This window comes from Rhizophagus irregularis, chromosome 27 (assembly GCF_026210795.1).
Source record: "Rhizophagus irregularis chromosome 27, complete sequence".
NCBI lineage: Eukaryota > Fungi > Glomeromycota > Glomeromycetes > Glomerales > Glomeraceae > Rhizophagus > Rhizophagus irregularis.
The window spans coordinates 753,022-780,492 of NC_089455.1; the positions used below are offsets into that span (position 1 = coordinate 753,022).

Below are 27,471 nucleotides of genomic sequence, written 5' to 3' on the forward strand. Positions count from 1 at the left end.
ACGTTAATGAAGAAATCGTTTCCTTTTTTATATCATACCAAGGAATTTATTTGTAATTATGACTAACATGACTATATAGTGTTCAAAAATTTATAAATATCGGTTATATCGTTTTATCGTATGATTTAATTCATTTTCTTAACAGTGAATCCAGCGAATCTTGAAATATTTTAAATATTTTCTCATTAAATATTTTCTCATTATGAATTCTCTGGCATTAAATATTAAATCAAAAGGACCATTTGAATTAAACCTTCCCAAAAAAGCAACCGATAAATTTCATTTATCCGCTTTAAAATTAACGGATATACCACAAATTGTTTCATTGCTTGGACCAACAAATATAAATTCAATTGATATTCATAAAAATACTTCTTCATTGCCAAATCCTTATACATTATCAGACGCAGAATGGTTTGTTAATAAATGCATAGTAGAATATACAAAAACATTACAATGTAATATATGGGCGATTCGTAATTCAAATGAAGAATTTATTGGATGTATTGGATTACATGAAATATTAAAAGAAAAATATGCTGTCGACGATGATCAAGATAAAAAGTTATTTAATGAATCGTATGAAATTGGATATTATATTTCTTCAGAATACAGAGGTTTAGGTATCGTTAGTGCTGCTGCAAATTTTATTTGTAATGAGATTGCTTTTAAAGAATTGCATTTAAATTATATTATTGGTATGGCTTTTGCGAATAATGAGCAAAGTCATAACGTACTAAAAAGATGTGGTTTTAAATTTGTTAAATTATTGAAAGACGCTTTAAAAAAGGGCGATGAGATGAGAGATGTCTATTGGTTCATTAAAGAAAGAGAAGTAGAACAAATTCATAATATTTTATAATTCGCGCTTATGAATTTAGGCCAAATCTCACATCAGACAAAGCAGTCGTTAGTTAGTATTTAGCATACATTATTAACTTGAGATTAAATTATTATTTATTATTTTAATTTATTTATTTTTTAATAAATTCTATATATAAAAGAAATAAATATTATAGGTAAATAGTGAAATATTACTACCAAACAATATAATAAATTTTCATGTTTTAATTATCAAAATTTTAATTTCAAAATTACAGATTCGAAACTATCTAACCATAAAGATAACTTTTTAAATTACCCTTCCAAAAAGAGAGGGACGACAAATTGTGATTACACAATGAAATTTGATAAACTGAACCAATATAGCAAAAAAAAATTTCGATATATAGAGATTGTACTTTTTAAGTTTAGCATAGCTGGGAATCTAAAATTGGTTGGATCACATCTAAACGTGATCTCGAGAGACTAATAATCATATTTTATAAAATTACTAACCCTTTTTTGAATAAATTATTGTCTGTTATACCACAATAATAAAGAATTTGCTGTAGATATTACTAAATGAACAATCAATGATCATTACGATCCAGCATTTCTCACGTTAATGAAGAAATCGTTTCCTTTTTATTGTGTTCAAAAATTTTAAAATATTTTCTCATTATGAATTCTCTTGCATTAAATATTAAATCAAAAGGACCATTTGAATTAAACATTCCCAAAAAAGCAACCGAGAAATTCATTTATCCGCTTCAAAATTAACGGATATACCACAAATTGTTTCATTACTTGGACCAACAAATATAAATTCAATTGATATTCATGAAAATACTTTTACATTGCCAAATCCTTACACGCGGAACGGTTTGTTAATAAATGCATAGTAGAATATACAAAAACATTACAATGTAATAAATGGGCGATTCGTAATTCAAATGATGAATTTATTGGATGTATTGGATTACTTTAAATAAAAGAAAAATATATTATCGAAGATGATCAAGATAAAAAGTTATTTAATGAATCGTATGAAATTGGATATTATATTTCTTCAGAATACAGAGGTTTAGGTATCGTTAGTACTGCTGCAAATTTTATTTGTAATGAGATTGCCTTTAAAGAATTACATTTAGATTATATTATTGGTATGACTTTTGTGAATAATGAGCAAAGTCATAACGTACTAAAAAGATGTGGTTTTAAATTAGTTAAATTATTGAAAGGCGTTATAAAAAAGGGCGATGAAAAGATGAGAGATGTCTATTTGTTCATTAAAGAAAGAGAAGTAGAACAAACTCACAATATTTTATTATTCGCGCTTATGAATTTAGGCCAAATCCCATATCAGATAAAGCAGTCGTTAGTTAGTGTTAGCATACATTATTAACTTGAGATTAAATTATTATTTATTATTTTAATTTATTTATTTTTTTTGTTAATAAATTCTATATATAAACGAAATATTATAGGTAAATAGTGAAATATTACTACAAAACAATATAATAAACTTTCATGTTTTAATTATCAAAATTTTAATTTCAAATCTACAGATTCGAAACTATCTATCTAACTATAAAGAAGATAACTTTTTAATCCACTAAAATACTTAAATAATAAATTATAAATAGTAAAATACTAAGATATTATAACAAATTTTATTTTTAAGAATCAACTTCCAAAAAGAAATAATTACCACCTATAATTTTGGAAAAAATAAATACATTCATCAATGCATTCCTTAAATATATTAATTACAAGATTAAAATCTTTCACTTACTTGACTTTTGTTCTTGATCGTTCTGGGAATTCAATTTATTTATTCTTGGCCTAAAATTGGTTGGATCACGTCTAAACGTGATCTCGAGAGATTTGAGAAACTTATTCATACCCGACAATAGTGATTGTGGACTAAATAATATTGATAAGGTTATTATCATATTTTATAAATTTTTATCAAAATAATATACTCTAAACTTACGTAGTTGCTGTAGCCTCTACTGATGGCATTCCTTCATACAAAACAACACGATCTGCTAAATAAGTAGCCATAATAAAGTCATGTTCTACAACAAAGGCTGTTTTTTTGCTATGAAGAATGAATCTAAAATAAAGGAATGCACATAGATATATAAATAATTCCAATAAAAATTATTGATAATTTTAAACATGAATATATGGAAATATATTTACCTTTTGATGACTTTAGCTGCAACAATACGTTGTTCTGAATCCAAGTACGCGGAGGGTTCATCAATCAAATATATGTCCGCTGGTTTCCCTAATGCCAGCACAATTGCTACACGTTGAAGTTCACCACCAGATAAAGTTGCTACTTCTTGATCAATAATATTTTCAATTTGCATCGGCTTCACAACATCAGTTTGAAATTGTGCATGTGTGAAGGAATTTCTGATCTTATCATGCAGAAGACTGCGTACTGTTCCCACGTATTTTGGTGAAATCTTTTGTGGTTTGTAACTAACATTCAACTCGGGAATTTGTTCATCACCATCAGCTTTAATTGCACCAGCCAATAATCTGATGAACGTTGTTTTACCGGTTCCATTTTCTCCAAGCATAACAATAATTTCAGAATCCGTGAATTCACCAGCCTTAACGCTTAACTTAAAATTTCCTATTAATCATGCAATAATTATAATTAGTAATGGAAGAATCTATTTAAATAAGGATATGTTGACTTTACCTAATGTTTTTTTCATATCTGGATATCTATATCTTCTATGTTTTTCTACTTCCTTTTCATCCTCGGCAGTTTCTGCCAGTTTAAACGTTAAAGATTCTTCACGAAATCTCAGATTCTCTGTTGGCACCTTACCATCCAAGAATATATTAATACCTTCGCGAATTGAGAAAGGCATAGTAACAACACCATACACTGAGGGGACACCATAAAGCACGCAAATGAAATCAGATAAATAATCCAAAACTGACAAGTCATGTTCTACAACAATGACGTAACTTAAAAAAATTAAATGTAAATTAATTAGATTAGGGGAATCTTTTAATTTTACTCATTTCAATTATAAAATAAATTACCAATCGGGCGTTAATAAAGATCTTATTGCCTTAGCGGCATTCAAACGTTGTTTGACATCCAAATACGATGACGGCTCATCGAACATGTAGCTAAATCAAGGTTATAAATTAACAAAGCTATATTTTTATTGTTCACAATAAATTAATACCAAATGAATATTTAACACTCACATATCAGCTTTTTGGATACACACAACAGCAATAGCAAAACGTTGAAGCTCCCCACCTGATAACTCTTTTACTTGGCGTCCCAAAACGTCTTTTAGATCTAATACATCGATCATATCATCTTTATTATTTTTTTCCGATTTATTATTTATCAACGTTTCAACAATTCCATTAACAGCTTTTGGAATTTGGTCTACGTACTGGGGTTTGATTATTGCCTGATGCCAAAATGAATAAATAAAAAAGATCAGATGAAATATTAACATAATCCAGTGAATAAGTTAAAACTACCTTCAAATTATCCTCTAAAATTTTTGTAAAATAGTTTTGCAATTCATTTCCTCGAAAGTATTTTAGAATATCCTGCCAATCTGGGGGATCCTTAAATCATGCAAGGTAAATTATTGCACAATTAGATTCTATGCGCGAACAAATAACCTAAATACATACGATATAACACTCACGTTGAATTTTCCTAAATTTGGTTTCAATTTCCCAGCCAAAATTTTCAGTGCAGTACTTTTACCAATACCATTAGTACCAACCAATCCTAGAACTTGACCAGGTCTAGGAACAGGTAATTTATGAAGTTTAAAAGAGTTGGCATTGTAACGGTGAGTAACTTGTCTTTCAAGGTTGGTGGGTAAGTTAATAATCATAATAGCACCGAATGGGCATTTCTTAATGCAAATACCACAACCAATACACAGTTCCTCAGAAATGTAAGCAATTTTACTCTCGGGAGTAACTTCAATGCAAAGTTTACCTGTTGAGAAAATAAATGTGCCGTGAAATATTTACAGATCAAAAAAAAAGAAAAGGAAAAGACTTTAAAATACAAATAAAATGTTTACCCATTCTAACAACAGGACATGATTTTTTACATTCCTGTCTACATTTTTTCGGTTTGCATTTATCAGAACTAACAATGGCAATTCTGGTATGTTTTTCACTCATAATGGCCAAGTAATCAAATGTAAAAAAAAAAAACCGAAAAAGTGATTTATAACTGCGGTAAATGAAAAAAATTTTTGATTATGTCATATTATATAATCAATTATCAACTGATGTAGATTCTTTAAAAAAAATTTCTGCGCAAACCGCAGAACCGCAGTTAGAGAGCAGCTATATAATGTAGTAGAATTCAATGTTGGCAAATAAACTTTTAAAATAAACTCGACTAAATTTGGATAGTTTCAAAGCATATATTTTACGTAATTGAATCTCTGGATTTTTGTCAATAGTCATGGATTTGAATCTAAGTACTTTATTCATTTTTATAGTTGTTTTTATATTTTACAGAAAATTTACAAGGTTAGAACTAAATAACACTTTATTTGATGTAAAATATGTTTGTTCAAAGGAGATAAAAGTATTTATTGGTAAATATGATTTAATCTTTATTATCGTTTTCTATTTTTTATAGCATTTCAACAAAAAATAAAAATGACACAAGAAATGTAGACGGCGAGAATGCGTCTGATGAAATCAAAAAATCGACAAAATCCGACACAAGCCAAGACTCAATACAAATAGATCCAGTTACTCAAAAAGACTTAACAGAAGCTGACGAACTAATTTCTAATCTTTATAAATCTAAGGGAAAAAAAGTTAAAAGAAATGAATTTGTTCACAAATCCTCTGGGGTCACGCTTTCTTCGTGGAAGATGAACGAATGGGATTACAAAAAACATCGCACTCCTACACAAGCTAGGGGACTATTTACAAGAGAAACAAATAGTAAAAATGAAATAGTCATCCGTGGTTATGATAAGTTCTTTAATATTGATGAAGTAACAGAAACTAAGGTTTGTTGATTCATATGTTATTTTCGACCAAAATTAGACGATCACTAAATTAACCAATTAAAATTTCTAGTGGGAGGAAATTGTTACACAAACCAAAGGACCTTATGAAGTTACGGTCAAGGAAAATGGATGCATTATATTCATTAGTGGACTTCCGGGAGATTATATTGTAGTTACAAGTAAACATTCAATGGGTGAAAGAGAAAATGCTTTAGCTCATGCTGTTGTAGGTGAACAATGGCTTGATAAACATTTGAAGAAAGTAGGTAGGACTAAAGAAGAGTTGGCAAATTTCTTATACAAAAACAGATCGACTGCAGTAGCGGAGGTAAATTCTATTTATTTTCTTGTGATAAACATATTTTTTAACGAGGGAATTAAAAAAATGCGTTATTGCTCGTGCCCAAATCACCAATAGTTATGTGACGACCAATTTGAAGAGCACGTGCTTCCATATGCGCAAGATAGTTATGGATTATATCTTCACGGAATTAATCTTAATACAGCCGATCTCAAAACATGGCCAAGTAAAATAGTCACAAATTTTGCAAAGGAATGGGGTTTTAATCCAGTTAAATATTATGTAAAGCAAACTGTAGACGAGGTTAAAAGTTTCATTAATGTAATCAAAGAAAAAAGGGTGCTAGATGATAGACCAATTGAAGGATTTGTTATCCGAACTAAAACTGTTTCAACAGGGCAAGATTTCTTCTTTAAAATCAAATATGATGAACCATACCTTATGTACCGTGAATGGAGAGAAATTACTAGAGCGGCTTTAAGTAAGAAAAAACCAAGAACAACTTATGCGCTGAGTAAACAATATCTAGAATGGGTTACAGAAAAGATCAAAACGCATCCTAAACTTTTTGAGGAGTATGGTAAAAATAAAGGAATTTTCCGTGTTAGAGACATGTTCTTGGAATATCTGAATAATAAAGGTGATATCCAGACCTTTGCAAAAATTCCACAAGAAGAAATCAAAACATTATTGGTTCCGGTTGGTACAATAGGGTGTGGTAAGTATTTTGTTAACTCGTCATCTTTTTCGTCATGTAGGAGTAATTCATTTTTATTATCTATTTACAGGCAAAACGACCCTTTTTTTAGCACTAGCAAAATTATTTTCATTTGCTCATATACAAAATGATAACATTATTGGAAAAAAAGCACGAATTGAATTTTACAGAAGTATAAACGAAAGCCTAAGCAGCCACAGTGGTGTACTTGCAGACAGGTAAAAAGAGTAAAACTATTGTTTATTTTAAGAGTTTATTAATATAATGAATCTCATATATAATTTCAGGAATAATCATATAATAGAGTTGCGTAAGACTTTGATAGAAGCAGTGAAAAGTAATTTATCAAACGTCCGTATTGTAGCTATTTACTGGAATCATGAAGATCGAACTAAGAATGAAATTTTCAAAATAACGTCTAAACGCGTAGTTTCTCGGGGAGAAAACCATCAGTCTCTTACTCCCAAAAATGTAGAATATGAGAATGTCATGTGGAGATTTTTGAATGACTTTCAACCTTTGAATTCAAATAACAAAATAGATAACCAATTTGATCATGTCATTGAATTAGATGTTGCCAATGATGTTAAAACTAACCTTGAAACTGTTATTAATGAATTAAAACCGATTCTTGGGTTTGAAAAACCTAGTGAAGATAAAATTGAAAAAGTTTTAGAAGAGATAAGTGATTACAAACCAACAGTCCGTAAAATTGTTGGCAATAAACCGCCTAAAGTTTCATTTTATGGAATAAAATTGGATTTTAACGTACAAGAATTTCTCTCTGATTATTATAATAAACATCCAAACGAAGATTCTGGAATTTTCAAGAAATTGGTTCAAGGGGAACGTATTGGTTTTGAACATCATGTTACGCTCATTCATTCTAAAGAATTAAAAATAGATCCACCGGACTACAAAAAAAAGAAGCTCTGGGAACAATACGAAAAAATATGTAAAGATCTTCCTCAAGTGAAAGTACATATTAATAAGATAGTTTTCGATTCACAAATTATGGCTCTTGTTGTAGATAGAATTGTTCCATCAGAGATTCGTTCTACGAATAAAATTATGCATGTTACTATTGGTACAGTAGACAATAACGTAAAACACTTCCAAGCAAATACAGTATGCGAATCAGCATTGTCTAAAGAAAACCAATCCGAGATCTGTGTCACTAATTTGGAAAATGAACTGGTAGTAGATGGAACTGTAAAAGCATTTTATTGATGATTTTAATTTATCATGAATGAATAAAAAAATATTACTTTATTAGGAACGAGATTTTAGCACACTTTACAATGTTACAATAAACATGTCTTAAATACGTTCATTCCTAGCTCTTTCTCTTAAAGATCTTCTCAAAATTTTACCAGCAGAACTTTTAGGAATTTTATCGGTAAAACATACACCACCACGCAATTTTTTATGCGGAGCAACTCTTTGAGAGACAAAATCTTTAATTTCTTCTTTCAACTCATCAGATTGAATTTCATTTTGTTTTAATACTACATATGCTAACGGATATTCCGTTGCTTGTTCATCAGAATTTACACCAATTACAGCACAATCAGTAATTGATGGATGAGTAAGCAAAACTGATTCAAGTTCAGCTGGAGCCACCTGGAATCCCTATATTTGTCATAAGTTTTTTAGAAGAGCATCTTAAAAGAGATCGATAATTAATTATCCGTTTTCAGTTTACCTTATATTTTATTAATTCTTTAACGCGATCGACAATAAAAAAGTTTCCTACAAGACAAATCGGTTTTTTTTATAAAATTTTATTTTAAAATTATAATTATTTTTTTTTTTTAGATAAATATATTATACCTTGAGGATTAACATATCCCAAATCTCCAGTATGGAACCAGCCATCACTATCAATACACGCATCCGTAGCTTCTTTATTATTAAGATAGCCCTATATGAATATAAATAATTGCATATATCGTATAATTAAACGTATATATTTTATTGATTTTAAACATCAATAAAAAAAATTTACCTTCATAACATTTGGACCTCGAATATAAAATTCGCCTTTTTCATCAAATTCAAGTTCTATAATAAATCGAATTTGTTTAGCCTATTTTTTACTTTAGATTTATTGTTATAAATAGTAAATAATAATAGTTACCTTTATTATTTTCTGAAATTATCTTACATTCCACGTTTGGAAGAAGAATTCCAATTGAGCCTAAAAAAAAAGATGATGAAATTTAGGGAATACGCGTTTCGTTAACGAAAAGTCACATGACAACTCTGACAACTCAATTTACCATCGACAATGTTATCAGTTTTCGTCACGATTGCAAATGGAGTTGTTTCAGTTAATCCTAAAAGAAATAATAAAAATATAAGCAAAACAATATTTCGAGTAAAAAAATATTAGTTCAAATACGTACCATAAGCTTGTTTGATCGGAACTTTATAAATTTCAACAAATTTTGTAGATAAATCTTTACTCAAAGGAGCAGCAGCACTTATAGCCAATTTTAAACTTGATAGATCATACTTTCTCGCTATAGGATTATTAACCAAGAGCAAAACTATAGGGGGAACGATTGGAGCTATATTTACTTTATAATCTTGAATCGCACGACAAAATTTTTCCAATTCGAATTTACGAAGGAGAACACATGAAGCTCCCTTGAAATTACAATGAAAAATAAAAAACCGATAAACCAAAAAATGGGAGAAGAAAATAAATTAGCTCGTGACAGAAGGAATGAAGACAAAATTTTTATATACCTTAAGAATAACAAAGTGTATAAAAAGGGTCAATCCGTATATATGGAAGGAAGGCTAAATTCGAAAAAATTATGTAATTAGTTAAGCACATTAAGTACGTGTTCCAACCCAAAAATTAGTTATAACTTACGAGAGTTCCTATATAAACATTTTCATGATTTATTTGATCCTCAAAAACATCGAGTTGACTTAAATTTGAAACCATATTATAGTGCGTGGTTTCAACTCCTTTATTTTTTCCTGTGGTACCGGAACTATAACATAAATAAGCAGTAGTTGATTTTACTTCTTCCGGTGTATATTCTACTGGATTAATTTCTTGATCAGAAAGTAAGGATAAGAAAGGTAGAAAATCATTGATTTCATTTTCATCAAATAAAAGTATTTTGGATTCGGGAATATTTGCTACTTTTGCGGCCTTGATAGCTTTTTCAAGATAATCAGGATGACATATAATAACAGATGCACCACTGTCTTTTAATTGAAAGGCAAATTCTTCAGATGTATATTCTGGATTAACCGGCGTTACTATTCCTCCTAAAAAAAAAAAAAAAAGTTAAAAAATTCGAGACAAAAAAATTACCTAGACCTTTTTTCTGTAACTTTTATTTACCAGCTGCGATTGCACCAAAGATAACTACTGGATAATCAATCTAAAAAAGAAAAAGGAAAAGAGAAATATTATAAAGAATTGTTTTAATAATTTATTTTATATATATATCACAAATAGGTATCGCTTACATGATTAGGAGAATATATTGCCAAAACATCTCCACGTTTAAATCCGATTTTGTTTATCAATCCAAATGCCAATTTCTTTGAATTAGTTTTAAGTTGACCGAATGTTAATTTTTTATCGGTATTACCATCAATAAAAATAGCTTTATCATCATCAATTCCATAAGGATTACTAGTAATAAATTGATAAACTCCGATTTTTTTAATATCAACATCAGAAAACTTGGATCTGAAAATCATTTTTAGTATATGTATAAATTATAAGTATGTTTGATTCCTGCGAAAAGAGGTCAATTTATATAAAAATTTCATCTATAAAACTCATTGATACTGACGATTATCTATCGATTTTATAAAATTTTCCTATTATGAATCTTTTAATAAGATTAAAATCTAGACGTACATATGGTGTATAGTAACAACAGCACCGTAAATAGAAGATTTGGGTTAGGCTTGTTGTTATCAATTATGTACTAATTAATATATTGTTGATTCACAAACAAATAATCTCCCTTTTCATGAAAGTAGACAAATAACTAGACAAATTAAATCCATTCATACATTTTTTTAAGTATCACGATTTAATAAATTTGTCAAAGTAGTACAATGTGTGTTTGAATGATAATGTCGCAACATTCTATTTCTTTAAAATATACTAAATTTTACTATATTTAGAATCGATAATTTAAGTAATTTAAGTATAATTTAAGTCGGCTTCTTTACCATAAAAGAAATTCATCTATCAAAAAATGATGTATGAATTACACCCTTTTTTTTGTATAAAACTTCTGACAAATAAAATTAGCTAGATCTTTCCTTTTTGCATAAATTTAATAAGAACATTGTACATATCTACGTATACATCAAAACAATGTAATCACAATAATACAAAAGAATTAAATGGAACTTTCGAAACATTTATTCCCGACGTAACCTTTTCCCGACAACGATTTCCCGAAAGAACTTTTCCCGACATGATATTACCTCGACATGACAATTTCCCGAAATCAAATTATGAAAAATGATAAATTTACTACGAAAAAATAAAATAAAAATAAATTTTCTTATATAATAAATAAATTAATGATCTTATGAAAAAAATTTATTAATTTAAAATATTAAATAATTTATATTTAAAATTATTACAAAAAAATATGAAATGGTCAACAATTATTTTCTAAATAGATTATTTTTGCTCAATTTATTTTGTATATCTATTTGTAAAACACTAATGTCGATTCAGAATTTGTTAGGAAAGATGTCGGGAATTGGTCCGACAACGATGTTACTATTGGTATAGTAGATATATTGCATGAAATATTTCCAAACAAATATCATTTAAAATAAGTCCTTGACTTGGAAAATTGAATGGGAATGGAGTTCGTCCTCCGATTGTTACTGTAATTGTTATTAATGATTTAAATATAATAATAATCAATCAAAATTAACAAAAAAAGGAAACACTATTGAATTTAAAATATAAATTAGGAATGAGATTTTTTTTAACACTTTATATTGTTTACAATAAACATTTCTTAAATACATTCATTTTTAGTTCTTTCTCTTAATAATCATATTAATATTTTACCAGTGGGTTTTTTCGATAAAATGAACACCAACAAGTAATCTTCTTGACTAATGAGAATTACACATGCTAACGGATATTCAGTTGGAATATTTACCAATTATAGCGAACTGGAGAAACTTGCTGTTATTATATTTATGTTTTTAGAAGAGCATCTCTTAAAAGAGATTGTTTCGGTTTACCTTATACCATATAGTTCCGAACTTCCGATTAAGAGATTGCTTCGGTTTACCTTATACCGTATAGTTCCGAAATTAAACAACCTTTTTATATTATAGGTATAACGTAACACAACATTGTGATCTATTATATCCAAGTTCTACTAATAAATCGAATTTTTTTTTTTACTTAGATTTGTTTATCTTTTGAAATTATCTTACATTCTACGAGCCTAACAAAAAAAGTTAAATTAGGGGAATACGCGTTTCATAGATTATTGCGAATAACAAAAAGTCATATTATCAGTTTTCGTCATAATACAAATAGAGATGTTTCAGTTAAACCTAAAAGAAAAAAAGAAAATAATAAGCAAAAGAATATTTCTATCATAAAATAAAATTAGTTCAAAATACTTACCATAGGCTTACTTAATTGAATTGAAAAATTTCAAAAGATCTTAGTACATAATTTCTTATTTAAAGGAGCAGTAGCACTTATAGCCTATTTTAAACTTGATAGACCACAAAATTAGAGGAGGAACGATTGGAGCTATATTTATTTCATAATCTCGAATTATACGAGCGATAAAATGCTCCTATTTCGAATTTACGAGAATAACACATGAATTACCCTTGAAATTGTAAAAAAAATAAAAAAAAATCGAAGAAATAAATAAGTAGTTCGCGACAGAAGGAATGATGCCAAAGCTTTTTGTATACCTTAATATTAACAAAGTGTATAAGAAGTGTCAATCCATATACTGTATATATGGAAGAAAGGCTAAATTCGGAAAATTATGTATTTAGTAAAGCGTATAATCGAAAAACACAAAAATAAATTATATTTATTTAAAGTGTGTGGTTTCAATGCTGTAGTTGATTTTTCTTCTTCTAGTGTATATTCTACTGAATTAATTTCTTGATTAGAGAATAAGGTGATTTCGCTTTTCATCAAAATAAAAATATCTTGGATTCGTGAATATTTGTTGCGTCTGCAGTTTTGATAGCTTTGTTGAGATAACTAGGACGACTTATAATAACAGATGCACCACAATCTATTAATTGAGAGGCAAATTCTTGATATATATTCTGGATTAACCGGCGTTATTAAAAAAGGTAAAATTCTGAATTCTGAACTATAAAATATCTAGTTCTTTTTTAGCTACGATTGTACTGAAGATAACTAGATTTAAAAATGATAAATAATTATTTCTAAAAATTATTTTGTTATTCCACGGGTACATGATTGGGAGAATATATTGCCAAAATGTCCTCACGTAACCCAACTTTATTTATCAATTCAAATGCATGTTAACTTTTTATCGGTAATACCATCAATAAAAATAACTTATCAATATCATTTTTGTTCTACTATAAAATACGATTTATTCTTTGCAAAAAGAAGTTAATTTATATAAATATTTATAAAACTTTAATTTCACATGAGATTTTTATAAATTCATCGATTATGTGACCTTATTATTGATTACTTTGCACAATAATATATAGTCCTTCGTTACACTCCGGACTAACGAAACCTCTTTAATTTAATAAAACCACGCAGTTTTCTATCCTCAGATTCAAAATTCAAGTTACAGTTTAAATGTTCCACGTGACAAGCAGAAAGACCTACATATTTTGTCTTCGCTTATATAAATAAGAAAAAAGTGTGCACATCTACGTCATAAGCAGCGATGTGCACTGGAGCTATTAGAAACTTCCAATTCTTCCAAATTCCAACCTTCCAACCCAATAAAATTTCTATTGAAAGCTTCAGTTCCAATACCATAGATTTACATATATATTATATGTAAGTAAGATAATATTATTGAAATGTTGGAATTGGAAGAATTGGAAGGTCCAATTCCGATAAAAAGTCATTGAAAGCCTTCCAAAAACATCACTAATCACAGGTATCAAAGTATACAACGCATGCACAACAATTGAACTTCCGAAACATTTACTTTTCATTTACGAATAAAACCATGCATACAGTATTACTATTTGTACGGTAGATAATAGCATAAAAATCATTTCCCTGAAAATAAAATTAGTTCAAGATTTGTCATTAATTTAAAAAATTAAATTGATAATAGATGGAATAGTGATTTTATTAATGATTTTAAGTATAATAATAATCAATCATAAAATGAACAAAAAGAAAACACTACTGAATTAAAAATATAAATTAGAAACCTTTACAATGTTACAATAAATATTTCTTAAATACTTTCATTCCTAGCTCTTTCTTTTAAAAATCTTCTCAAAATTTTACCAGCAGGAGTTTTAGGAATTTTATCGGTAAAATAAATACCACCACGCAATTTTTTATGCGGAGCAACTCTTTGAGAGACAAAATCTTTAATTTCTTTTTTTAACTCATCAGATTGAATTTCATTTTGTTTTAATACTACATATGCTAACGGATATTCCGTTGCTTGTTCATCAGAATATATACCAGTTACAGCACAATCAATAATTGATGGATGAGTAAGCAAAACTGATTCAAGTTCAGCTGGAGCCACCTGGAATCCCTATATTTATCAAGTTTTTTTTAGTAGAGGATATTAAAAGAGAGCGATAATTAATTATCCGTTTTCAGTTTACCTTATATTTTATTAATTCTTTAACGCGATCGACAATAAAAAAGTTTCCTACAAGACAAATTGGTTTTTTTTTAAAAATTTATTTTAAAATTATATTTTTTTAGATAAATATATTATACCTTGAGAATCAGCATATCCCAAATCTCCAGTATGGAACCAGCCATCACTATCAATACACGCATCCGTAGCTTCTTTATTATTAAGATAGCCCTATATAAATTGCATATATCGTAAACGTATATATTTAATTTATTTTATTGATTTTAAACCATAAAAAAAAATTTACCTTCATAACATTTGGACCTCGAATACAAAATTCGCCTTCTTCATCATATTCAAGTTCTATAATAAATCGAATTTTTGTTTAGCCTGTTTTTACTTTAGATTTATTGTTATAAATAGTAAATAATAATAATTACCTTTATTATTTTCTGAAATTATCTTACATTCCACGTTTGGAAGAAGAATTCCAATTGAGCCTAACAAAAAAAGAAGATGAAATTTAGGAAATACGCGTTTCGTTAACGAAAAGTCACATGACAACTCTGACAACTCAATTTACCATCGACAATGTTATCAGTTTTCGCCACGATTGCAAATGGAGTTGTTTCAGTTAATCCTAAAAGAAATAATAAAAATATAAGCAAAACAATATTTCGAGTAAAAAAATATTAGTTCAAATACGTACCATAAGCTTGTTTGATCGGAGCTTTATAAATTTCAACAAATTTTTTACATAAATCTTTACTCAAAGGAGCAGCAGCACTTATAGCCAATTTTAAACTTGATAGATCATACTTTCTCGCTATAGGATTATTAACCAAGAGCAAAACTATAGGGGGAACGATTGGAGCTATATTTACTTTATAATCTTGAATCGCACGACAAAATTTTTCCAATTCGAATTTACGAAGGATAACACTTGAACCTCCCTTAAAATTACAATGAAAAATAAAAATCGAAAAACCAAAAAATGCGAGAAGAAAATAAATTAGCTCGTGACAGAAGGAATGAAGACAAAACCTTTATATACCTTAATAATAACAAAGTGTATAAGAAAGGCCAATCCGTATATATGGAAGAAAGGCTAAATTTCGAAAAATTATGTAATTAGTTAAGCACATTAAGTACGTGTTCCAAATCCAAAAATTAATTATAACTTACAAGAGTTCCTATATGAACATTTTCATGATTTATTTGATCTTCAAAAATATCCATTTGAGTTAAATTTGAAACCATATTGTAGTGCGTGATTTCAACTCCTTTATTTTTTCCCGTGGTACCGGAACTATAACATAAATAAGCAGTAGTTGATTTTACTTCTTCCGGTGTATATTCTACTGGATTAATTTCTTGATTAGAAAGTAAAAATAAGAAAGGTAGAAAATCATTGATTTCATTTTCATCAAATAAAAGTATTTTGGATTCGGGAATATTTGCTACTTTTGCGGCCTTGATAGCTTTTTCAAGATAATCAGGATGACAAATAATAACAGATGCACCACTGTCTTTTAATTGAAAGGCAAATTCTTCAGATGTATATTCTGGATTAACCGATGTTACTATTCCTCCTAAAAAAAAAAAGTTAAAAAATTCGAAAATTACCTAGACCTTTGTTTTGTAACTTTTATTTACCAGCTGCGATTGCACCAAAGATAACTACTGGATAATCAATCTAAAAAAAGAAAAAGAAAAAGAAAAAGAAAAAAATTATAAAGAATTATATAAAAATTTATTTTATATTATACCACAGATAGGTATCACTTACATGATTGGGAGAATATATTGCCAAAACATCTCCACGTTTAAATCCGATTTTATTTATCAATCCAAATGCGAATTTCTTTGAATTAGTTTTAAGTTGACCGAATGTTAATTTTTTATCGGTATTACCATCAATAAAAATAGCTTTATCATCATCAATTCCGTAAGGATTACTAGTAATAAATTGATAAACTCCAATTTTTTTAATATCAACATCAGAAAATTTGGATCTGAAAATCATTTTTATATGTATAAATTACAAATATATTTGATTTGATTCCTGCGAAAAGGGGTCAATTTTATATAAAAACTTCATCTATAAAATCTATCCCCGTGAAATCTTACAAAGTAATTTTTCTTATCATTATAAATTCCTTAATGAGATTTCTTAAAATCTACTAAAATTTAGACATACATATGGTGTACAGTACTAAATGAACGCAAGGATTTGGATTAGTTTGTTGTCATCAATTATGTACTAATATTTATCAGTCTCGGAGCGCGTTAAAGTTCATGTATGTTTGAATGAAAATATCGCATTTCCTATAAAAAAATTTCCTTAAAGTATACTAAAAATATACTTAAATTTTAAAATATACTTGAAACTTAAAATACACACTTAAAATTGTATATTTTAAGTGTAAATGTTTTACAATTAAAATGTATTTAAATTATACTTATTATATTTAAAATTTTTAAGTAAATTTAAGAATAAAAATGAAAGGATTTTCATCAAATTTATTACTAACCGGTAATGTAACACAATTGTAAATGATCACGTGTTAGTGCATATAGAATAGGATCGACATTTATTTATACATATACACGTGATAAAGTGTTTAAATGCTACCCTCTACAAATTTTTACTGCGCCATTTGTTAAGCTAATGAATATAGAAGTACTGATGAGCTTATTCACATTTGCAAAATTTCAAGACTACTTAATAGTAAAAAACTCATAAAGAACAAATGACAGCCGCCTATTTTATTTGTAATTAAGAAAAGCAGATCTAACCCATATTATAATATTTCTAATTGCCATACGTCCAGCACTGATTGTGAAAAATACAGTATACTTAATCTCCAACCGACATTTTAATAGTAAAATTTAATGAAAATGCCTAATTTCATAATTCCAGCTCTTATTTAAAATTTGCAATTTTGAAGATATCCTCATAATTTTTCACTAATGAAAGATAATCAGAAAGTCAGGAATTTGTTTGGTACTTTTTGAAAGTTCAAAATTATAATAAAACTGCACCAGTAATTACATTTCGGCTCCAGATTATGGGTACTAATAAATTTATATATAAAATTCATTAACAGCATTGCCTGAGAATGAAATTAGTCCTTGAATTGGAATAGTGATTTTTAAATATAATAATAATCAATTATAAATGAATTAAAAAAAATACTACTGAAAATATAAATCAGGAATTTTTACAATGTTATTGCTTAAATATTGTACATTCATTTTTAGATCTTTCTCATAATAATCTTTCTTAAAGTATTACCAGCAGAATTCTTTGGAATTTTATCGATAAAATGAACACAATGCAGTTTTTCACGCGAATCAACCCTTTGAGAGACAAAATCTTTAATTTCTTCTTTTAACTGATCAGATTGAATTTATCTGATTTTAATTCTACATATGCTAACGTATATTCCGAAATTCCAATATTTATCATGAGTTTTTTTAGAAAAGCATCTTAAAAGAGATCGATAATTAATTATCCGTTTCCAGTTTACCTTGATTCCTTAACGCGATCGACAATAAAAAAGTTCCTACAAGACAAATTGGTTTTTTTTATAAAATTATTTTAAAATTATTTTTTTTAGATAAATATAGGTATTATACCTTGAGGATCAAATCTCCGGTATGTAACCAATCAATACACGCATCCGTAGCTTCTTTATTATTAAAATAACCCTATATAAATATAAATAAATGAATATGCCATATAATTGAAACGTATATATTTAATTTTATTTTATTCATAAAAAAGATTACCTTCATAATATTTGGTCCCCGAAAACAAAATTCACCGATAACGAAAAATCACATGAAAAATCAATTTACCGTCGATAATGTTATCGGTTTTCGTCGTGGTTACAAATGGAGTTGTTTCGGTTAATCCTAAAAGAAAAGAAGGAAATAATAAAAATATAAGCAAAACAATATTTCGGGTAAAAAAATATTAGTTCAAAATACGTACCGTAAGCTTGTTTGATTGGAATTCACCAAATTTTTTACATAAATCTTTACTCAAAGGAGCAGCAGCACTTATAGCCAATTTATAGATAATACTTTCTCTCTATAGGATTAATAACCAAGAGCGAAACTATAGGGGAACGATTGGAGCTATATTTGCTTTATAATCTTGAATCGTACGACCAAATGTTTCCAATTTATGAAGGATAACACATGAAGCTCCCTTGAAATTACAATGGAAAGAAAAAATCGAAAAACCAAAAAATGCGAGAAGGAAATAAATTAGCTCGCAGAAGGAATGAAGACAAAACTTTTATATACCTTAATAATAACAAGGTGTGCAAGAAGGGTCAATCCGTATATATGGAAGAAAGGCTAAATTTCGAAAATTATGTAATTAGTAAAGTACATAAGTACGTGTTCCAACCCAAAAAATTAATTATTATAACTTACTAGAGTTCTTATATAAACATTTTCATGGTTATTTGATCTTCAAAGACATCGATTTGAGTTAAATTTTAAACCATATTATAGTGCGTGATTTCAACTCCACTCAATCTAAAAAAAGAAAAAGGAAAAAGGAAAATTATAAAGATTTATTTTAAAAATTTATTTTATAAATCCAAAGATAGGCACTTATGAGAATATATTGCCAAAACATTTCGACGTTTAAATCCGATTTTTATTTATCAATTCAAATGCTAATTTCTTTGAATTAGCTTTAAGTTGATCGAATGTTAATTTTTATTGGTATTACCATCAATAAAAATAATTTATCATCATCAATTTCATAAAAATTACTAGTAATAAATTGATAAACTCCGATCTTTCTAATATCGACATCAGAAAACTTGTACCTGAAAATCATTTTTATATACAGTATGTATAAATTAAATATGTTTGATTCCTACGAAAAGAGGTCAATTATATAAAAATTTCATCTAATATATTATTGATTTTATCAGACTCGGAGCGCGTTGAAGTTAATGTGTGTTTGGATGATAATGTCGCAACTCATTACACATTCCCTAAATTGTATTTAAAATTGCAATTTTAGATATAATTTAAAAATTTAAGTATAATTTAAGTCTGTTTCTTTAGGCATAAAACAAATTGCCATAGAATCCATCTATCAAAAGATGAAGATAATCAGTTCCCCGGAATTACATGTATGAATTACACCTTTTTTTGTAACACTGTTCAAGTTAGATACAAATTCATTTAAATCAATAAAAAAGTCATAAATTTTCCTTTCATATGACTAGTAAAATTATCTAGATCTTTCCTTTTTGTCCTTGGCGTAAATTTAATAAAAACATTGTGTGCATATATACGTATACTTACATTAAGTTCACAAGCATCAAACAATGTAATCACTCATTAATGAAACTTTCGAAAAATTTGTTTTAATTTTTAGATATTTTATACATTTTAGCTATTTATAACTAAATTCCAAATATACAATTTGTAAATTAATTTGACATATTGATAATATAGCTTTCGGTTCACGAATTATGTTAATAAAATTGATCCATCAGATGCTGGTTTTACGAATAAGACAATGCATGTTACTATTGGTATAGTAGATAATTGCACAAAATATTTCCAAGCAAATACAATAAAATAAGCCCTTGACTTGGAAAATTGAATTGGTAATAGATGGAATTGTAACTGTTAATAATAATAATCAATCAAAATTAATAAAAAAACAATATTGAATTAAAAATATAAATTAGGAATGAGATATTTTGGCACTTTACATTGTTACAATAAACATTGCTTAAATACATTCATTTTTAGCTCTTTCTCTTAATAATCCTATCAATATTTTACTAGCGGGTTTGAGGAATTTTATCAATAAAATGAACACCAACAAGTAATCTTTCATGTGAACCTCTAATTTTTTCTCTTAACTGATCAGAATGAATTTTATTTTGTTTTAATACTACTCATGCTAATGGATATTCAGCTGGAGTATTTACCAATTACGGCGGAATCACTAATTGACGAGTTATCACTTATCAAGCAGAACTGATTCAAGTTCGACTGGAGAAACTTGCTGTTACTATATTTATTATGTTTTTTAGAAGAACATCTTAAAAGAGATTGATATTGATTGCTTGCTTCGGTTTACCTTATAGTTAATTGATTCATTAAGGCGACCGATAAAAAGAAAGTTTTCTACAAGATCACACGTATTCGTAACTTCTATATTAATATAAAAATACGGTAAATATATATACTGTATATATATGATTTAATTTAATCATTGATTTTTAAACCATCATTATATCCAAATTTTGCTATAAATCGAATTTTTTAATCTTTTGAAATTATCATACATTTCACGAGCCTAATAAAAAAAAGTTAAATTGGGGGAATACGCGTAATACTTAATAAAAATGAAAAGTTGAGGGCGTGACATAAATCACATAATGTGACAAATGATCGACATTCATGCTAAATACTCCACGCGACAAACAGACCTGCGATAACGGGCAAATGGACTTTATTTTTTGTCCTCTAGCGTATATATAAAGAAAAAAGTGTGCATATCTACATATCATCCCAGATATCAAAACAATGCACGTAGAACAATGGAATCACTATAAAAAAAGTTACGAAACATTTATTTTTTCGTTTTATGAATAAAACCACGCATATTATTATTTGTACAATAGATAATAGCCTAAAAAACATTTCCAAGCAAATACTACAGCGAATCAGCATTTCCCGAGAATAAAATTAATCCAAGATTCGTGTCATTAATTTTGAATTGATAATGGATGGAATAGTGATTTTATTAATGATTTTGAATATAATAATAATCAATCATAAATGAAATACTACTGAATTAAAATATAAATTAGAAACCTTTACAATGTTACAATAAACATTGCTTAACACATTCATTTTTAGCTCTTAATGATCTTCTTAAAGTTTTACCAGCAGAACTCTTTGGAATTTTATCGATAAAATGAACACAATGCAATTTTTTATGCGGAGCAACTTTTTGAGAGACAAAATCCTTAATTTCTTCTTTTAACTGATCAGATTGAATTTTATCTGGTTTTAATTCTACATATGCTAACGGATATTCAGTTTCTTGTTCATCAGAATATATACCAATTACGGCGGAATCATTAATTGATGAGTGAGTAAGCAAAATTGATTCAAGTTCAGTAGGAATAATTCGAAATTCCTATATTTATCACAAGTTTTTTTTAGAAAAGCATCTAACATAGATTGATAATTGATTATTTGTTTCGGCTTACCTTATATTTAATTAATTCATTAAAGCGATCGACAATAAAAAAGTTTCCTACAAGACAAATTGGTTTTTTTTTTAAATTTTTTTTTAAAATTTTTTTTTTTAGATAAATATATTATACCTTGAGGATCAACAAATCCAAAATCTCCAGTATGGAACCAACCATCACTATCAATACACGTATCCGTAGCTTTTTCATTATTAAGATAACCCTATATTAATATAAAATAAATATATATACCGTATATGTAAACATATACATCTAATTTTGTTTTATTGATTTTAAACTATAAAAAATTACCTTCATAATATTTGGTCCTCGAAAACAAAATTCACCAGATTTATTATATCCAAGTTCTATTAATAAATTGAATTTTTTTATTTTTTTTTTAATTGTCTTTACTTTATCATAAATAATAAAATAACAATTACCTTTATTATTTTCTGAAATTACCTTACATTCCATGTTTGGAATGAGAATTCCAATCGAGCCTAACAAAAAAAAATTATGATGAAAATTGAGGTAAATACTTAAATATCGCGAATAACAAAAAGATCATGTTATCTCTCAATCTACCATCGACAATTTCATGAGTTTTCGTCGCAGTTGCAAATGGAGTTGCTTCAGTTAAGCCTAAAAGAAAAGAAGAAAATATTAAATTTCGAGTATAAAAGAAAAAATGTATTAGTTCCAAATATATACCATAGGCTTGCTTGATTGGAACGTTATAAGTTTCAACAAATTCTTTACATAAATCTCCACTCAAAGGAGCAGCAGAACTTATAATTAATTTTAAACTTGATAGATCATATTTTCTCTCTATAGGGTAAAGTATAGGTAAAATTTAAATACAATGGTTGTTTAAAATAATGAATAAGGTTATGAAAATTAAACAATAGCGAGTAGATACAATAATGATAAAATCTATACAGTAAAAGCAACGGAAAATTATGTCTACTTTAAATACCTTTTATTAAATTGATCTTATTAACTAAGAGCCAAATTATAGGAGGAACAATTGGAGCTATATTTACTTTATAATCTTGAATTATACGACAAAATGTTTCCAATTCAAATTTAAATTTGCAAAGGATAACACATGAAGCTCCCTTGAAATTGTAATGGAAAAAAAAATCGAAAATTAAAAATGCGAGAAGAAAAAATAAATTAGTTCGTGACAGAAAGAATGAAGACAAAACTTTTGTATAGACCTTAATAATAACAAAGTGTACGAGAAAGGTTAATCCGTATATATGGAAAAAATCCTAATTTTGAAAAAATTATAATCTAATAAAGCGTTATAAGTACGTGTTTTAAAAACAAAAAAAAAGAACTATTACTTACGTGAGATCCCATAAAAATATTTTCATGATTTATTTGGTCTTCAAAAACATTTATTTGTGTTAAATTTGAAACCATATTAAAATGTGTGTTTTCAATTCCTTTACTCTTCCCTGTAGTACCAGAACTATAACATAAATATGCTGTAGTTGATTCTGCTTCCTCCGGTGTATATTCTACTGGATTAATTTCTTGATTAGAAAATAAGGATAAGAAAGGTTGAAGTCCCTGGATTTCGTTTTCGTCGAATAAAAATATTTTTGATTCGTGAATATTTGCTGCTTTTGCGGCCTCGATAGTTTTGCTGAGATAAACAGGATGACATATAATAACAGATGCACCACAATCTTTTAATTGAGAGGCGAATTCTTCATATTCATAATCTGGATTAACCGTTGTTACTATTCCTCCTAAATATAAGTTTTAAAAATTTTGAACTAAAGAACTAAAGAAAATCCTTAAATCTTTTTTATGTTAACTTTTATTTACCAGCTGCAATTTCACCAAAGATAACTACCGGATAATCGATCTAAAAAAGAAAAAGAAAAAGAAAAAAAAGTTATAATATTTATTTTATAATATACCACGGAATAGCTATCACTTACATGATTATGAGAACATATTGCCAAAACGTCTCCATGAGTCTCCATGTTTAAAACCAACTTTTTTTTTCAATCCAAATGCCAATTTCTTTGAATTAGTTTTAAGTTGACCGAATGTTAATTTTTTATCGGTTATACCATCAATAAAAATAACTTTATCATCATCAATTCCATAAGGATTACTAGTAATAAATTGATAAATTCCGATTTTTTCAATATCGACATCAGGAAAATTAGATCTGAAAATCATTTTTTATATGATAAAAAATAGATTGATTTCGGCAAAAAAAGGTCAATTTTATATAAAAATTTTGATTATAAAGTTCCAAACAGTAATTTCTTATTTTGAAAGATTATCTATTATTTGTTTAAGAATTTAACTACCCTTTAATAAAAGTCGATCCCTTTTTTATATTCCGTCTTTTTTCCGTAAAAGGTTCATAATTCCAGAATTAATAGCCTTATATCACGGAATTTATCAAGTTATTTACATTTTCCGTGTATAGATCCGCGAAAGGTCATTTTACGGAGTTTTACAGAAATAACGGATAAAATTTTTTATAGGGCTAATTATAATTTACAAAGTCATATGTTGTACAAGTACTTTCGTTTGAATAATGAACGCGGAGTTCCATAAATAAAATGAAAATGAATTAGATTATCTTGAATATTTTATGTAACTCGCAGAGGAACATATTAGAATTACACGAATTACACGTAATATTAGCTGAGCACTGTAGATTATATGATACAATTCTTAATTTGCAAATTATAAACCTGAGATACGTACAGAAGTAGTGGATTTGTATTCCCAAGATAAGTTGGAATATTGTCTTACCTGCAACACTTCAAGCAATAAACTCAAGTTCGCAATTTTAGCATAGAAGCTGTATCGTGTACTCTTGCGCTTGTATTTGTTCTTTCAACTCTTGTATGTATTAATAAATATTCTTCTCGCTTATCACCTGATACTGTATGAGACTCACTTTTTTTATATGAAGTATTGTAAAGCATGACTTTTTGACAAATATCTCTATTAAGTCAGTTGCGTAACTAATGAGTCAAGATCAATCTGTGCGACAATCGATTTCCAATATAAATACCTTATACTGTATAACTACAAATCACCTCTTTTTTCAAAAAACCTGTGAAACTTTTTTTACACAAAAAAACCAGTATGGTTACTCTTGATGTCTATGACGAGGTTAATCGCCTTTTCGAAATCTTGGATGATGAGAAACTTACTGAGAAAGAAGTAGCTGATTTATTCACGTATTTCAACGATCCCGAAAAATTACCTAGTGTAGAAAAAGCGCTTACTAAGAGCAAAAATGATAAAGTTAAGCTTACATACTTGAGGAATTTGTTGACTTCTGGTATGTCACAAAATAGAAAATGTGTTTGTACTCGCCAATAATACCGAATGTCGTTTCATTTTCTGTCTGCGCTATTTCAAATAATTTTTTGAAATATAGAATATCCTAATAAACGAATAAAATACGATATCGATGATCAAAAATTGAAAAAGTCTTGGGATGCTTTAAAGCATGGAAAAGTCGAGAAGCATGGTCGTAGCAAGGTTCTTGATTTATCCGAAGATGTTTACTATCTTTTAGGCAAAGATGAACAAGGTTTCAATATATCCACTTTGTTCATCCGTAAATGTTATAAAGATCTGTATAAAATGATTTCTAAGAATAACCATGTCCGTCGTTGGCGTATTACCGGCAATCCGGGAATTGGAAAAACCTTCTTCGGTTTTTACCTACTTTATTTCCTTGCAAAACAACGTAAAACAGTTGTATATCACAAACTCAAAAAGCCTCCAATGCTCTTCAGCGAAAATGGTGTTTTTAGTTACCCCGAAGATAATATTCACGCGTTAAAAAGATACTTGGCAAATGAAGAAGTTTGGTATATCGTGGACGGTAGGGAACCGATGGAATATGTCGCCAAGACAATTCTTATCTGTTCGCCTCAGAAGAGTCATTATAGTCAATTTGATAAGCTTGGAGTAACTATTCGGTACATGCCGGTATGGTCTTGGGCAGAGATTGATCTATGTAGGGGTATACTTTTCCGTAATCTTACTCAAGAACATGTTCGGGAATTATACAATAAATGGGGCGGAATTCCTCGATATACCTTATTTTATGCTCTTAATGATGGTCAGCAAGCTTTTCTTCAAATGGCGATTAACTCAGTTAATGATAAAATATTAAATTTTATTGGTGAAACGACAGATGACAATAATTCTAGTCACAAAATCGTCCATATCCGCACGAATGTAGAAGAAAATGAAGAAGAGGAAGAAGGAGAGGAAGAAGAAGGAGAGGAAGTAGAAGAAGAGGAAGAAGTAGTTGGAGAGTCCTCTTTGTCAAGCGCTCCCAAAGTAACTAGACCAGACAAAGGGAAAGGTGTTGCAGGAAAAGGTGTTGAAGGAATACCCTCCTATTCAACGTTCACTCTGGAGTTTGCGTCAGATTATGTTTCTGAAAAGGTAATGGATAACCTCATAAAGAATTACAAGGAATCAATTGCAGAATTTCGTGGAAGCTAGCTCGTCACTAAATGATTACGCTACACTTCGGGGTACTATATCTGAGCGGATCGCTCACAGAAAGTTACTAGAAGGAGGATCATTTAGGACTCGTCCTTTATTTGCAACGACTGTCTCTTGTTTCGGGATGAATAACTCCAAACTACCAATACCCAAATGGGACAAATTGGTTTTCAGTACAGTTGATGAGGTTGTTCCTAACAGGTACTGTATTCCAACTCAAAAGAACAACGCGTCCTTTGATGCGTTTGTTCTTCCCGACACGTTCTTCCAGATGACTGTTGCTGAAAGTCATCCTATCATCAAGCATGGGCTGGAAAAATATGTTAATAAGGCCGATAATTCAGATATCAAATTCTATTTTGTTTTACCGAAGGAAGTGTATAATTCCTACCAAGAACAAGCTTTACACACCACAAAGAGAACTGTTCTTAAGAAAGTACCACCTTGGGTTAATCGTATCAAACAATATGCTCTGGAAATTGAACTGAAGTTATAGTTCGTATTAAAAAGATAGGTATTTGATCGTTCATAGTGTTGCAAAATATGTATACCTTTATACTGTATATTAATTTTAGAAATTTAGCACGAAAATTTAGTAGTTAGTAGATAGGTAATGGTCTAGAAAGAATTTGACCACATCAGCTTTATCTTTTTAATATTTTTCTGGGTAGTGTTGGTGTGTAACTGTGCAAAAAAAAACATTTATTATATCGGAACTTTTGATATCAATCACTGCGCATGTAATAAAATTTAAGGGCAAATTTTTCTTATTATGATAGCCATATTAAAAATTATGGTGCCGTATAGTTATTAATTATATAGTTTATGTATGTAGATCAAAATCGGCTAAAATAAATTTTATTGGTTAAAATTGATGATTTTCGAATCCATAATTCTGGCCAAATTTTGCTTAATTCCGGCCAATTTTATAATGCCGGCCTAAATTTTATAAAAATTGAAAAATGCAGTTCAAATGTAACATCAC

The 27,471-nt window shown here is 28.3% G+C and overlaps 8 protein-coding genes across 8 annotated transcripts; 4 read left to right on the forward strand and 4 right to left on the reverse strand.

Annotated features, from left to right (window-relative positions):
- Nucleotides 1–202: 202 nt before the first annotated feature.
- OCT59_018075 (uncharacterized protein) lies at nucleotides 203–862 on the forward strand (the record flags this gene model as incomplete). Its single annotated transcript, XM_025311976.1, has 1 exon — nucleotides 203–862. The coding sequence occupies one exon, from the start codon at nucleotides 203–205 to the stop codon at nucleotides 860–862; it is 660 nt and encodes a 219-aa protein (XP_025166480.1).
- Nucleotides 863–2,501: 1,639 nt separating this feature from the next.
- Nucleotides 2,502–5,022, reverse strand: OCT59_018076 (ATP-binding cassette sub- E member 1; the record flags this gene model as incomplete). The annotated part of the gene is made up of 10 exons (XM_066148522.1): nucleotides 2,502–2,536; nucleotides 2,618–2,748; nucleotides 2,819–2,941; nucleotides 3,031–3,475; nucleotides 3,545–3,819; nucleotides 3,898–3,987; nucleotides 4,069–4,283; nucleotides 4,357–4,446; nucleotides 4,530–4,831; nucleotides 4,920–5,022. 10 exons carry the CDS (start codon nucleotides 5,020–5,022, stop codon nucleotides 2,502–2,504), a joined length of 1,809 nt encoding a protein of 602 aa, XP_066004444.1.
- A 289-nt stretch (nucleotides 5,023–5,311) lies between these two features.
- Nucleotides 5,312–8,602, forward strand: OCT59_018077 (uncharacterized protein; the record flags this gene model as incomplete). The annotated part of the gene is made up of 6 exons (XM_025322359.2): nucleotides 5,312–5,379; nucleotides 5,492–5,873; nucleotides 5,944–6,201; nucleotides 6,292–6,892; nucleotides 6,963–7,110; nucleotides 7,180–8,602. The coding sequence occupies 6 exons, from the start codon at nucleotides 5,312–5,314 to the stop codon at nucleotides 8,120–8,122; spliced, it is 2,400 nt and encodes a 799-aa protein (XP_025166477.1). The 3' UTR covers nucleotides 8,123–8,602.
- Nucleotides 8,213–10,624, reverse strand: OCT59_018078 (uncharacterized protein; the record flags this gene model as incomplete). The annotated part of the gene is made up of 11 exons (XM_066148523.1): nucleotides 8,213–8,524; nucleotides 8,598–8,644; nucleotides 8,726–8,816; nucleotides 8,901–8,956; nucleotides 9,033–9,092; nucleotides 9,175–9,231; nucleotides 9,301–9,544; nucleotides 9,647–9,700; nucleotides 9,777–10,183; nucleotides 10,260–10,299; nucleotides 10,388–10,624. 11 exons carry the CDS (start codon nucleotides 10,622–10,624, stop codon nucleotides 8,213–8,215), a joined length of 1,605 nt encoding a protein of 534 aa, XP_066004445.1.
- Nucleotides 10,625–14,349: 3,725 nt separating this feature from the next.
- On the reverse strand, nucleotides 14,350–16,738 carry OCT59_018079 (uncharacterized protein; the record flags this gene model as incomplete). The annotated part of the gene is made up of 11 exons (XM_025322357.2): nucleotides 14,350–14,661; nucleotides 14,735–14,781; nucleotides 14,853–14,943; nucleotides 15,020–15,075; nucleotides 15,153–15,212; nucleotides 15,296–15,352; nucleotides 15,422–15,665; nucleotides 15,767–15,820; nucleotides 15,898–16,304; nucleotides 16,369–16,408; nucleotides 16,502–16,738. 11 exons carry the CDS (start codon nucleotides 16,736–16,738, stop codon nucleotides 14,350–14,352), a joined length of 1,605 nt encoding a protein of 534 aa, XP_025166475.2.
- Nucleotides 16,739–21,592: 4,854 nt separating this feature from the next.
- OCT59_018080 (uncharacterized protein) lies at nucleotides 21,593–24,173 on the reverse strand (the record flags this gene model as incomplete). Its single annotated transcript, XM_066148524.1, has 11 exons — nucleotides 21,593–21,910; nucleotides 21,984–22,030; nucleotides 22,101–22,191; nucleotides 22,281–22,336; nucleotides 22,412–22,471; nucleotides 22,557–22,613; nucleotides 22,683–22,799; nucleotides 22,948–23,089; nucleotides 23,325–23,731; nucleotides 23,811–23,850; nucleotides 23,985–24,173. The coding sequence occupies 11 exons, from the start codon at nucleotides 24,171–24,173 to the stop codon at nucleotides 21,593–21,595; spliced, it is 1,524 nt and encodes a 507-aa protein (XP_066004446.1).
- Nucleotides 24,174–25,100: 927 nt separating this feature from the next.
- On the forward strand, nucleotides 25,101–26,483 carry OCT59_018081 (uncharacterized protein; the record flags this gene model as incomplete). Its single annotated transcript, XM_066148525.1, has 2 exons — nucleotides 25,101–25,299; nucleotides 25,399–26,483. The coding sequence occupies 2 exons, from the start codon at nucleotides 25,101–25,103 to the stop codon at nucleotides 26,481–26,483; spliced, it is 1,284 nt and encodes a 427-aa protein (XP_066004447.1).
- A 127-nt stretch (nucleotides 26,484–26,610) lies between these two features.
- OCT59_018082 (uncharacterized protein) lies at nucleotides 26,611–27,274 on the forward strand (the record flags this gene model as incomplete). Its single annotated transcript, XM_066148526.1, has 1 exon — nucleotides 26,611–27,274. One exon carries the CDS (start codon nucleotides 26,611–26,613, stop codon nucleotides 26,980–26,982), a length of 372 nt encoding a protein of 123 aa, XP_066004448.1. The 3' UTR covers nucleotides 26,983–27,274.
- Between the last annotated feature and the right edge of the window lie 197 nt (nucleotides 27,275–27,471).